The sequence below is a fragment of the Loxodonta africana genome, chromosome 9, assembly GCF_030014295.1.
Source record: "Loxodonta africana isolate mLoxAfr1 chromosome 9, mLoxAfr1.hap2, whole genome shotgun sequence".
Taxonomy (NCBI): Eukaryota; Metazoa; Chordata; class Mammalia; order Proboscidea; family Elephantidae; genus Loxodonta; species Loxodonta africana.
Window position 1 is genome coordinate 95237616 of NC_087350.1, and position 14509 is coordinate 95252124.

The 14509-nt window shown below is 39.2% G+C and overlaps 1 protein-coding gene across 1 annotated transcript; it reads right to left on the minus strand.

Moving 5' to 3' along the window:
• Nucleotides 1-5369: 5369 nt before the first annotated feature.
• LOC100660270 (interferon alpha-5-like) lies at nt 5370-6365 on the minus strand. The gene has a single exon (XM_003407652.3). The coding sequence runs from the start codon at nt 5982-5984 to the stop codon at nt 5394-5396; it is 591 nt and encodes a 196-aa protein (XP_003407700.1). The 5' UTR covers nt 5985-6365; the 3' UTR covers nt 5370-5393.
• Between the last annotated feature and the right edge of the window lie 8144 nt (nt 6366-14509).

Consider the following 14509-nt stretch of genomic DNA (forward strand, 5'->3'; position numbering starts at 1 on the left):
AAAGATGTCATTTTAAGGACTAAGGTGAGCCTGACCCAAGCCGTGGTGTTTTCAATCATTTCATATGCATGCAAAAGCTGGACAATGAATAAGGAATGCTGAAGAAGAATTGATGCCTCTGAGTTACGGTGTTGGTGAAGCATATTAAATATACCACAGACTGCCAAAAGAATGAACAAATCTGTCTTGCAAGAAGTACAGCCAGAGTGCTTCTTAGAGGCAAGACTGGCAAGACTTCATCTCACACATTTTGGACATGGTATCAGGAGGGACCAGACCCTGGTGAAGGACATCATGCCTGGTAAAGTAGATGGCCAAGATTGACAAGTGAGCTCCAGCATAGCAACAATTGTAAGGATAGCACAGGATAGGGCATTGTTTCGTTCTGTTGTATACAGGGTCGCTATGAGTCGAAACTGACTCGAAAGCACCTAACAACAGCAACAACAGAGGCTTGTTATTTTCCCATGCCCCCATTTCCAAATACACAACAAAGAATCACAAACTAATCTCTCTAAGATGTAAAATTTTTGGAGATCCCAAGTCCACGTATACATCCACCAATAGGGTGTCTACTTTAGAAATTTCACAGGCACCTTAGAGTGCACATTAGTTTTCCCCTCTTGTTCAAGATTCTCCTGAGAGAATCCCTTATCCTCTGTGTCTCATTGTAACATGAAACATAATTGAAATTCATTAACCATGATTACTGTTTCTATATCTTTTTCTCTGGAAAATTGAAAGCTGCAAGAGGTTAGGAATTGTGTTTGCTTTATTCCCATCTATATCCTGGAACAATCATATACTCTGCCATAGAGATATACAGTTTTTTATTATAACTTCACTAGAATAAATGAGCAAGTGAATTAATTTATCATGCGTTCTTCATGTTGAGTTGCAAATTCAGGCTATTTATTTTTTTAAGAATAAACAAAACAAAAAAGTCTTCTATGGGAGAATTTAATAAATTAAACAAAAAATAATTTGATAAAATGTTAAGGTGACCATATTGTGTCATGCTTTAATATATTATAAAAGTGAACATGATGTTATATGAAACAAAAGCATTTTAAATATTCAACATAATATAACCAGATAAAGCACACATATGAATGAATACATGAATACATAATATCTTAGGCAGGGTTTTCTAGAGTGTATATATATTCTGGATATGTATATATATTATAGATATATATCTCTATATATCTATAAATATAACCCACTGCCATCAAGTTGACTATGACTCATAGAGACCCTATAGGACAGAGTAGAACTGTCCCATAGAGTTTTCAAGGAGTGGCTGGTGGATTTGAACTGCCAGCCTTTTGGTTACCAGCCGTAGCTCTTAATCACCATGCCACCAGAGAGAGAGATTTGTTCATCACAAGGAAATGGCTCATGCAGCTGTAGAGACTGGCAAGTACCAAGTCTCTTGGTCAGGCATCAGGGTGGAGGCTTCTACTGACTCATGTGCTTGCAGGGTCTGACAAACATACAATTGACAGGTCAGACAGTAGGCTATTGGCTCACAGGTTTGCAGAAGCTGCCAGATTCCAAAGTCCACAGGTCAGATGACAGGCAGCTGGCTCACAGGGCTGCAGAAGCTGGCGAATCCCAGAATCAGCAGATCATTCAACAGGTTCAAGTTCCAAGAACCAGAGGTCAGGTGATAAGCCAGATGCAGGATCCATAGCAAGAGGTCTCACCATCAAGGAAACTCCCCTTACATCGGATACTGATTAAGACAGTGACTTGAGTAAGAGCAAGACTTGAATAAGGGTGTGACTTGAGTAAGGGCATGACTTTAGTAAGGGTTTGACTTGAGTCATGCCCTTTAATAAGGGTGTGACTGAGGATACACCCCACACTAATCCTGCCTCATCAACATACAGAGGCTTAGGATTTACAACACATAAAATGGAGCATAGCTGCACAATGCTGTAAAATGAAGGACAATTAGATCACAAAATGGAGGACAATCACACAATACTTGGAACCATTGCCTAGACAATTTGACACATAACATTAACCATCCCACACACATGACATCAGCATAGCCATCTCTTAAAAACTGATGACCCTAGAGATAATCACGCTAACAACAGGAGCTTTTGAAGAATTTAACTCTATCCATGATTAAGCAGAAACAAGAGTCTTTAGAATAACTGAACATACCAAAGTTTAATTTAGTGTATTAATTGATAAGAATCATTTCAGTCAATTTCTAGGTCCCCTTTTTTTACTTCTCAGTCTTTCTTTCATTGAGGTGAAACCTCTGTGGATAGTGCTCCCCTTCTTGCTAAGGACAGGATTTACCTCTGATCCAAGCCTCCATTTTTACCCCCTTTGTTTTGCATGGCAGCCAAATTGTCTCAGACTACTGGATTTGTCCTCCTCAGAAAGGATTTATTAAGCCTGTTTGACAGGTACCTCCATATGATAAAAGGCTCCATGCTGCTCACTATTTTATCATTAGCAAAAGGCTCATAGTCGTTACCGAAGATATAATTATTAATGAACAACATTCTCAGGTTTTCGCTTATGAAGGAACGCATTCAAGTATGGCAAAGGGGCTAGACTTCAACAGGGCCTTGTGTCCGGGAAATCCCTGGGTGATATCCTAATTTTTTTTTATTTGGACATGGGTGTGTCAATTCTAAGACCCACAACATTTTTATCCTTTCCCCAGCCCCACTTCACCTGTCAAGTTAGCTAACACATCTTTAGATTACCCTCTGGCTTAACGTACACACAGCCACATATCGTTAACTGAAAGTAACAGAAGGAAAGTGACTCTCGCGATAACTCTTTAATGGACTGGTGTGAGTCAGCTCATTATAACTTTGAACTTGTAGCACAGTTTTATTGGAAGGTGATTACTTCTGTCCCCAAATAATCAACTGCACAAGCCCCAGCATGTTTTTGTGAATAACATAGCTTGTTAATCGTGATCGCTTCTTCTTTGGATCAGGGGTGCATCTACGGAATACCTCCCTTGCCTCCAGGTGACGAGAGAAAAAAGTTATGTTGAACATGTGTGGGCAAGGAGGGAGGGTAGGAGTAAGGAAATTACCCGCTCTTTTTAGTTCTTTTTTTTTTTTTCCTATTTTAACCCCAAATATAAAAATGACTTTTATTTTGCCAAATGTTGATTTCTGTGAACGCTTATCGTGCTTAAGTTCCTGAGCGGGCCACAGGAGATTCTGTGATGATTTACCTCCCATCAGAAACTTCTATTGAAGCAGCTAATAACCTCCCATAGGCTGTTTAGTCAGTCCATTTCTATTGAGCCTCTTGGTTCATCGTTTTCTGTCTCACAGGGAACATTTAGGGCAGTGAGGCCCAGCATAGGATGGTGGATAAAATGAGCCTTCTTCTCTCTATTGGCTTGAGATTATTTAATATTTTATACTTTTTCTTTTATTTAGTATTTTTCTAGACAAGGTTTGTCTTGCTAATCTGAATTGCTTTCTATTTTATCTTTGGGTTAGTACCAAAATAGGGAAGTAAAAATGGAAATGAAAAGGACTGTACCATTATTTTTCGTAGCTTTCAATACATCATTTTCCTTCTTCATTTAACGTTTTTAGAAAGCTGACCCTGTGTTTGGAGGCACTGAGGCAAAAGGAAACCCAAAGCAAATGAAAGTAGAGGAAAGTGACTCCCCAGGTGAAAAAAAAATGACAGTGGGTGATTTTCTCCTCTTTTACTGTTCCACCTACTCCAATGTGGTTTCTGCATATTAATTCAACCAAACTGTTCTCACTAAGGTCTCTGATGCCTTCAGCTTTCCCATAGTGGAAAGTGTTAATCCACTTATCAGCTTCCTGAATTCAAGGTAGCATTAAACAAAACAATGAGACATTTTCATTGTAAGCAATTAAATGTATCTGATTTAAAATAAATAAAATATTAAAATGACTTGCCAATACATCAATTTTATGAATCTAGCCAGAGACAGATCTATTTCAAAAAAAGGAAAACTATGCAGAGTAAATACAATCCGTATTCTTTTCCATGTTCCACCCTATTTCTATCATCCAAACTACTCAAAAGCCATCTCTGTCCACCATGAGATGATCCAGCAGATCTTCAACCTCTTCAGCCTACAGCCATCATCTGCTGCCTGGGATCGCACCCTCCTGGACAAATTGTACACTGGACTCTATCAGCAGCTGAATGACCTGGAAGTCTACTTCCTACTCAAAAACTATCAAGGCAAACTACTCAAAATGTTTTTCTCTACATATTGTCCCTAACCTCTCTTCTTCACCCTTCCACTTACTCCAGTATTATTTCTTATTAGTAGTTCTACCAATTTCGCTCTCACTAAATCCTCAATGGCATCTATGTTTGGGGTTAATAGATAGCTTCAATCCACATCTTCCATGAATGCATCCATTCTTCTTCCAAGCAGTTTTATTTCTTTAAATGTGCTCTTATCATCATTCCCTCTTGTCCTTCTAACATGTGGCCATTTCACTCCTGTTTCCTTCATGGCTTTTCTCTCCTCTTTAAAGGTTGCAGGTCCTGGGAGTCGATTTAAGTCTTTCTCTTATTCTAGACTCTCTTATCATGTGACCACTTCCATTCACCATCTTTCTGTGAACAGGTATGAACCTCTAGCCAGGGCATTGTTTGTAAATTGTAGACTCATAACACATTGCCAGTGGACAATGACTAAATACCTACTAGCACTTATGGAGAGTATAGACTGCCTTTATTTTCCTTGTTGGCATGTGTTACTCCAGCTTCTGCTGAAAAAAAATTTTTTTTACTTCATCTCATTAGAGCTTTTAACTGAACTGATATTGGTTAAGCATGATTATTGTTTTTAGGTTTCTTTCCCTGCAAAAACCAAAGATACAAGAGAGCAGGAACTATGTTTGTTGTATTCACCTCTAAATCCTGAGGGCAGCATACAATCTGGAGGGAGAAAGTCCATTTTAACTTAAAACCTGTATATAACAATGATGGTTAAATGAATTATACCATCTATTCTTTAACTGAACTACTCAGTCAGACTTGCCTTTTTAAAGAACAAACGAATACAAGACGTTTCTATAATAAAAATTTAATGAACAAAGCACAATAATAAATTAACAAAATATAAAGGAAAATATAATTTTTATGAACAATGTAAACATATACATGATATGATGTGAACAAAAAAAAGTTAAATATATAAATAGCTAAATAAATATTTAAATAGATAGATAAATAGATACATCAGCATGGTAGCCTGTAAGGAACTAGTGCACATGTAGTTGAGTGGGATGTTGATGAATTTGATTCAGTTCCCATCCTGATTGTAGCAGAAATGAGAGTCTTTGAAATGGCTAAATTTGTGGAAGTATGATAGAGCGTATTAGTCGATGAGAATCATTTTTTTATGGGACCAGGTCACCTTCCTTGCTTCTTAGTCTTTCTTGCCAGTTTGTTGATGCAGAGAAGGAGCTCATGATTTCTGCTCTGACGATCTCCCAGGCACAAGGGCTGTATTTCTTCTCTGTCAGATAGACAGTGATTCTTTGGAAGTACTTCCTCACAGCCAGCATGGAGTCCTCGTTCATCAGGAGTACAGGAGTTTCTTCTACGCCCATCTCCTTCATCAAACAGACTTCCAGGTCATTCAGCTGCTGATAGAGTCCAGTGTACAATTTGTCCAGGAGGGTCTGATCCCAGGCAGCAGATGAGACCTGTAGGCTGAAGAGGTTGAAGATCTGCTGGATCATCTCATGGTGGACAGAAATGGCTTGAGCCTTCTGGAACTTGTTGCCATCAAGCTCCTCCTGGAGAAATCCAAAGTCGTTTCTGTCCTTCAGGCAGGAGAAAGGGGAGATTCTCCTCATTTGTCCCAGAAGCACTATGGTTCTTCTGTTAGCCAGGCTATGGCTCTGAGGCAGGTCACAGCCCAGAGAGCAGGTGGAGTTGCAGCTGAGCACCACCAGGGCGGTCAGCAAAAGGAAAGAGAAGGCCATTGGGGATCTTGTAGATGCTGCTGTCCTGGTTGATGCTGGTGAGTCTGTGAGCCTGGGCCTCCAGGTTCTCTGAAGACCCTGCTCTGGGCATGGGTTTTAAATAGGGAACACACTACTTTCCATTTTCTTTATGACTGCCCCTCCTTACTTTCTACTTCTGTTTTTGCTTTCCATTGTGCACTTTCTATGTGGAATTTTTGTGTGTTGTCTCTCAACCACTTTTTCTCATTATTGATACTACCTGGCAGTCTGTTGAGATTTTTTTTTCCTGACTAACCCCCCCACCAATGAAATTTTAATACCACAGATATATGTTATACGTGTTTTATACATAAAATGAGAAAGTGTAAATTTTACTCTTTTTATTGAATGCAGGGTTAATAACAGAAGGGAGGTACATATATGGAAAAGGAACGTGTGTGTGTGTGTGTGTGTGTGCGTGTGCGCCTACATGTGTACATATCCATCTGCAAATATATGTTCCCTTATAGCTTGTATTGACAGAAAGCACTGGGCTGCTAACAGAAAGGCTGGTGGTTTGAGCCCACCCATTGGCTCTGCAGGAGAAAGACCTGGAGATCTGCTCCTACAGCCTAGAAAACCCTATGAGGCAGTTCTACTCTGTCATATGGGGTTAATATGAGTCAAAAATCAACTCAACAACACAACAGGAGTAACAATAGACAAACAGCAATGACTGCAATTTGTTGTTATTTTAATTTCAAAGATACCTCCATTTCTTAGTTTCAAAAGCCTATCTCCACTAACACAGGTATATATTTTTCTGGTTTTCTCTGTTTTCAGCCAGGATCCATCTGACATCAGCAATGATATCCTTCGTTCCACGTCCTCTTCTGAATTTGGCCTGAATTTCTGGCAGTTCCCTGTCGATGTAATGCTGCAGCTGCTTTTGAGTGATCTTTAGCAAAATTTTACTGTGTGTAATATTAATGATATTGTTTGATAATTTCTGCATTTGGTTGTATCACCTTTCTTTGGAATAGGCATAAACATGGACTTCTTCCAGTCGGTTAGCCAGATAATCTTCTTCCAAATTACTTGGTATAGACGAGTGAGCACTTTCAGCACTGCATTCATTTGTTGAAACACCTCAATTGGTATTCTATCAACTCTGGGATCCTTGTTTTTCTCCAATGCCTTCAGTGCAGCTTGAACTTCTTCCTTCAGTACCACTGGTTCCTGATCACATGCTACCTCCTGAAATGATTGAATATCGACCAATTCTTTTTGGTATAGTGACCCTGTGTATTCTTTCTGTCTTCTTTTGATGATTCCTGTGTCGTTTTATACTTTTGCCATAGAATCCTTCAATATTGCAACTTGAAGCTTGAATTTTTTCTTCAGTTCCTTCAGCTTGAGAAATGTCTAGTGTGTTCTTCCCTTTTGGTTTTCTAACTCCAGGTCTTTGCAAATGTCATTGTAATACTTTGTCTTCTTTAGCTGCCTTTTGAAATTTCCTGTTCAGCTCTTTTACTTCATCATCTCTTTCCTTTGCTTCAGTTACTCCATGTTCGAGTGCAAGTTTCAGAGTCTCTTTTGATGTTCACTTTGGTCTTTTCTTTCTTTCCTATCTTTTTAATGACCTCTTGCTTTCTTCATGTATGATGTTCTTGATGTCATTTCACAACTCGTCTGGTCTTAGGTCTTAGTATTCAATGAGTCAAATCTATTCTTGAGATCGTCTCTAAATTCAGGTGAGATATACTCAAGGTCATACTTTGGCTTTCATCAACTTGTTCTAATTTTCTTTAGCTTCACCTCGAACTTGCATAAGAGTAATTGATGATCTGTTTAGCAGTCAGCCTCTGGCATGGCTGTGACTGATGTTATTGAGCTTTTCCATGGTTTCTTTCCGCAGATATAGTCGATTTGATTCCTGTGTATTCCATCTGGCGAGTTCCAAGTGTGTAAAAAAAGGCACTGTTTATTTTGGTGAAAAAGATATTTGCAATGAAAAAGTCGTTGGTCTCGCAAAATTTTTTCAGGTGATCTCCTGCATCATTTCTATAACCAAGACCATATTTTCCAACTATCAATCCTTCTTTGTTTCCAATTTTCACATTTCAATGACCAGTAATTATCAATGCATCCTGATTCCATGATTGATCAATTTCAGACTGCAGAAGTTGGTGAAAATCTTCAATTTCTTCAGTTTTGACCTTAGTGATCAGTGCATAAATTTAAATAATAGTTCTATTAACTTGTCTTCCTTGTAGGCATATGGGTATTATCCTATCACTGACAGCATTGTACTTCAGGATAGATCTTAAAATGTTCTTTTCGATGATGATGAAATGCCATTCCTCTTCAAGTCGTCATTCCTGCATAGTAGATGATATAATTGTCCAATTCAAAATGGCCAATACCAGTCCATTTCAGCTCACTAATGTCTAGGATATTGATGTTTATGTGTTCCATTTCATTTTTGATGATTTCCAATTTTCCTAAATTCATAGTTCATACATTCCATGTTGTGATTATTAATGGAAGTTTGCAGTGGTTTCTTCTCATTTTGGGTGGAACCACGTCAACAAATGAATGTCCCCAAAGCTTGACTCCATCTATATCATTAAAGTCAACTCTACTTTGAGGAGGCAGCTCTTCTCCAGTCGTCTTTTGAGTGCCTTCCAACCTGAGGGTCTCATCTTCCAGCACTATATCAAACAGTGTTCTGCTGCTATTCATAAGGTTTTCCCTGGCTAATTCTTTTTGGAAGTAGACTGCCAGGTCCTTCTTCCTAGTCTGTCTTAGTCTGGAATCTCAGGGGAAACCTGTCTGCCATGGGTGGCTCTGCTGGTATTGGAATACCAGTGGCATAGCTTACTGCAGACCTATGTTTTATTGACTATGCAAAGGTGTTCAACTATGTGGGCCATAACAAATTATGGATAGCACTGAGAAGGATGGAAATTCCAGAACATCTAATTGTGCTCATGAGGAACCTGTATGTGGATCAAGATGCAGCCATTCAAACAGAAAAAGGGGATAATGAGTGGTTTAAAATCAGGAAAAGTGTACCTCAGACCTGTATCCTTTCACCCTACTTATTCAATTTGTGTGCTGAGCAAATAATCCGAGAAGCTGAACTATATGAAGAAGAACGGGGCATCAGGATTGGAGGAAGAATCATAACAACCTGGGTTATGCAGGTGATACGATCTTGCTTGCTGAAACTGAAGAGGATGTGAAGCACTTACTGATAAAGATCAAAGACTACAGCCTTCAGTATAGATTACACTTCAGCACAGAGAAATAAAAATCCTCACAACGGGACCAGTAAGCAACATCATGATAAACAGAGAAAAGATTAAAGTTGTCAAGGATTTCATTTTACTTGGATCCACAACCAACACCCTTGGAAGCAACAGTCAAGAAATTAAACGACGCATTTCGTTGGGCAAATCTGTGCAAGAGATCTTTTTAAAGTGTTAAAAATCAAACATGTCACCTCGAAGACTAAGGTGTGCCTGACCCAAGTCATGGTGTTTTCAATCACCTCGTATACATGGGAAAGCTGGACAATGAATATGGAATACTGAAGAATTGATGCCTTTGAATTATGGTGTTGGCAAAGTATACTGAATATACCAAAAACTGCCAAAAGAACAAATAAATCCATCTAGGAAGAAGTATAGCCAGAACGCCCCTCAGAGCAAGGACAATGAGACTCTGTTTCATATACTTTGGATACTTTATCAGGAAGGGGTCAGTCCTTGGAGAAGGACATCATGCTTGGTAAATTAGAGGGTGATCAAAAAAGAGGAAAATCCTCAACAAGATGGATTGACACAGTGGCTGCAACAATGGGCTCAAGCCTGACAATGGTTGTGAGGATGGAGCAGAATCGGGCAGTGTTTTGTTCTGTTGTACATAGGGTCGCTGAGTTGGTACCCATTCTGTGGCTCCTAACAACAACAACAACAACATCTCTGCTAAGAGGAGCCAGTTCTCCATTGAGAACTGAATGATCATGAGACTGTGCCAAGAAATTTACAAGTTGAGTGCTCAAAAGTTATGGGGAAAAAGTTATGTCCAAAGGATGTTGAAGCCTTTTTAAGAAAGCTTCTACTGGCCAAATTTGAGCATCAAAATAATAACAATAATAACAGATTATAATTCATTAAATAAAAATAACAATTTAAGAGTAACATTTACACATATATACATATACATGCATGTGTGTAGAATAGAAAGCTCTACCTTACAATGGAATAGTAATGAGTGAATACAGAAGGATGATGAGAGAAGAGCATTGTAATAACAACTAATAATAACTAAATCAATCATGAGACACTAATGGATGCTAAACTCAGTGGGTAAATGTAATAAAGATAGATATTGTTGTGGATTGTATTGTATTCTGAAAAAATACATGTTAAAGTCCTAATCCTGGTACCTGTCGAGGTGATCCTGTTTGGAAATAGAAACGCCAAGGATTGCCAGCAGCTACTAGAAGCTGAAAGAAACAAAGGACTTTTCCCTAGAACCAACAAACTGATTATGGATTTCTAGTCTGCTGAACTGTAAGAAAATAAATTTTTGTTCTTTAAAGTCACCGATTTGTCATACTTTTTGTTATAGCAGTGCAGGTAACTAAGATATACTCACACATTCTCAAAAGTCTTTGCTTAAAATACTTATTAATTACAAAGGCTATATATGGAGTGGAAACCCTGGTGGCACAGTGGCTAAGAGCTACAGCTGCTAACCTAAAGGTCGGCAGTTTGAATCTACCAGGCTCTCCTTGAAAACCCTATGGGGCAGTTCTACTCTGTCCTATAGGATCACTATGAGTCACAATCAACTTGATGGCAACAGGTTTGGGGTTTTTTGTTTATATATAATCTTATAGTGGATAAATCTGGCAGACACCATCTTAGTCAAGTGATCAAAGTCAATCCCATCTTTAAAAATGGCGTGGCAGCAACATTAGACCTCCTCGTCTAACATTACAGGGTGGGGTCTAGGGAAGGGAATCATTATCTGCATCCACAGCCCCAGGCTGATTCCTATGAGACAGAAGTCAGACATACCTCCTCTCTCCAAACTTTTTACCAATTCTGAAACCAACTGTCCCTCCCATGACACTCTCCACTTCTCTGCTGGGTTTCATAATTCATTGCAATGGTCAGAAAGAACTTACAGACCATACTCACAGTTCTGGGGGTTATTAGGGAAATAACAGGTTACAATTCAGGTTGAGGAACACTCAGGATACAGTTCTTCGATCAGGACAGCCTCTTCTCAGCCGTGACCCAAGCAAGCCTCACTCTGGCCCTCAGCCCCTTGAACCTCTTGGACTGGCCTGGCCTCTGCCCTGCTTGGGCATGTATTAAAAAGCTCTTTTATCTCTGCTGATAAGTGCCCAGAGGTACCCACTCTGCCAGTAAGTTTCAGCCCCAAAGTGCTCAGCTCTCTCAATGCATGAGTTGGCATACACTCTGTAACTACTTTTTTCCATGGGCCAGGAAGCCACCCAGGCCATCTCCTGCCAATCTACTGCTTCTGCTGCCTCTTCTGCCCCTGTTTCTTGTCATCTCTCTCCATCTCCAGTGTTACTATTCTCTCTCTTTGTCTCATGTGTCTAGGATGTTCTCAGATCAGGGATCTCGGGTCAAAAGGATGTGCTCCAGTCTTAGCTCTTTTTCTTGGTGGTAGTCAGGTCCTCACTGTCCACCTCTGGGATGGCTCATTTTAAGCCTATTGGGATGGCAAAACTGGCCAATCCCCTTGTTAGGGTTCTATACACCTTATTTGCATAGTTCCACCCCCCAAAAGGAACCATAAACCTTATTTGCATTATTAGCAAACTATCCAATCCCCTTGGTAGACGACAAGCATCTTATTCACATAATTCCACCAAGTTATTTTGTGGAAGTTACATGACCATAGCTGGAAAGGCCATATAAAACATTCCATCGAAATGTACCATAACTAATGTTTCAAATTAACATTATTTGCAATTAGTAGAAATCAGTGAGAAGACTGCATCATCTCTGATATTTTTGCCAGAATTGCATAAATGTAGGCTGAGGTTAGGTGGGATTGAGTTGGTTCCAAACCATAGTGACCCTATGTATAACAGAAGAAAACACAGCCTGCTCATGCATCATCCTCACAATCGTTGCTATGCTTGAGCTCACTGTTGCAGCCACTGTGTCAATCATCATCTCATTGAAGGACTTCATCTATTTTGCTTCCCCTCTACTTTACCAAGTATGATGTCCTTCCCCAGGGACTGGTCCTTCCTGATGACATGTTCCAAGTATGTGAGACAAAGTCTCAGCAACCTCGTTTCTAAGGAGCATTCATTCTGATTGGATTTCTTCAAAGACATATTTGTTCATTCTTCTGGAATTCCGTGGTATATTCAATATTCTCCACCAATTCCACAATTCAAAGGCATCAATTCTTTGTTGGTCTTCCTTACTCATTGTCCAGCTTTTGCATGATATTTATGAGACATTGAAAATACCATGGCTTAGGTCAGGCTCACCTTAGTCCTTAAAGTGCCATCTTTGCTTTTTAACACTTTAAATAGATTTTTGCAGCAGATTTTCCAATGCAATACATCATTCGATTTCTTGATTGCTGCTTCCAGGGCCCTGATTGTACATCCAAGTAAAACGAAAGCGTTGACAACTTTAGTCTTTTCTCTGTTTATCATGATATTGCTTGTTGATCCAGTTGTGAAGACTTTGTTTTATGTTGAGGTGTAATCCATACTGAAGGTTGTGGACTTTGCTCTTCATCAGTAAGTGCTTTAAGTCCTCTTCACTTTCAGCAAGCAAGGTTGTGTCATCTGCATATCACAGGTTATTAATGAGTCTTCCTCCAAACCTGATGCTGTGTTCTTCTTCATATAGTTCAGCTTTTTGGATTATTTGCTCAGCATACAGATTGAATAAATATGGTGAAAAGATACAAGCTTGATGCACATCTTTCCTGATTTAAAACCAGTCAGTATCCCCTTGTTCTGTTCCAACGACTATCTCTTGGACTTTGTACAGGTTCCTCACGAATGGAGACTAATTATGAGGAATTGTTGCTATCTTGCAAATTGAAGAACATTATATAAAATGACTGCCCAGTATCCTTCAAAATGGTCAAGATCATGAAAGTTAAGGTAAGTCTAAGGAACTATTTTCAGTTGAAGGAAACTGGAAAGACCTGTCAACAAGATACAATGTGTGTTCACAGATTCAGTCCTTTTAAAATTATGGACATTGTTAACACAGTTGGAACATGGGGGTCACTGAGTGATGGGTAAATGCTTTGGGTTGGATACGGACAACCTGGTATTTCAATCTTGACTCTGTCTTTTACTGGCTGTGTATTTTTGGGAAAGTTGTTGTTGTTGGTTACCGTTGAGTCAGTTCCTACTCATAGCAACCCCATGTGTGCTCCATAGAGTTTTCAAGGCTATGACCTTTGTGAAACATATTGCCAGGCCTGTCTTTTGAGTTGCCTCTGGGTAGGTTTGGATCACCAATCTTTCAGCTAGTAGTCAAGCGCTTAACTGTGCCAGTTGTTTGTGGGCAAAAAGAAAACAAATATTAAGTCTGAATTTCATGAAAGTGAAAGAAGAGAAGTGGCTTTTAGCTGATAAAATGACAAAGTGTAAGTTAGCAAAATTCAGTTTCCAAAACTGCGACTAAAGGCTAGGGTAGATGGGAGGAATGAATAGCAATATTAAAGTAAGAAAAGGCAACAAAATGGCTATTTCTGCCAGTGGCTCAGATGGGCCAATGGACAGCCTTCAGCTTTGCAAGACCAACTGCCTGGTTTATCTTTCACTAAACCCACATGAGGGCATCGCTGGGGAGAGAAGGGAGGAGTCAGATAATGTCTGAGTGCCCTTGCCTGAGCCTTCTACCTAGTTAATAAATTCACTCAGGCAATGAGTAGATTGGTTTGAGAAACCTAGAATTAAATGAAAGGGAATTGGGTGATCCCAAGAGTTTCTGTTATTAATCTGGATATTAATAAAAATTATATTCATAAAATAATAACACCAAATTTTATTGCATGCTAAGCATGGACCAGCCTTTGTTCTAAGATATTTACAAATATTAACACAATCCTTTCAACAACCGTATGTGGATTACACTCACTTATTAGATTGTTTGGAGAAAAATTAAGTCTGGAGAAATGAACTAGTCAGAATGTAACAAAGTTCTAAGTTCAAAACCACGGGGAGAGTTGAACTAATGATTTGTCAGGAAAGGCCCATTAAAGGAAGTGAGAGATAGAAATGGACATGGAATTTATGAACAAAAGAGACACCATGGCATTAAATCAGTAACTCGGAGGGGGCGGGGGGTGAGATGGCAAAGGATTCTGAGTTCTGACTCAAATGTCAAAGTCTTGCTGTCTCTTATTTTGTAAGGGGCAGGAAGTATGGTATAAGTGGATTAAACTATACAGACTCCTGTAAGTCTATTTGCTTTTAACTCAAGTTTTCTTGTGAATAAGTAAAATAAGAATCAACAAAAAGCACATAA

What these genes read in the sequence shown, in the direction of transcription:
- LOC100660270 (XM_003407652.3), bottom strand. Translation starts at nt 5,984, where the DNA reads ATGGCCTTCTCTTTCCTTTTGCTGACCGCCCTGGTGGTGCTCAGCTGC.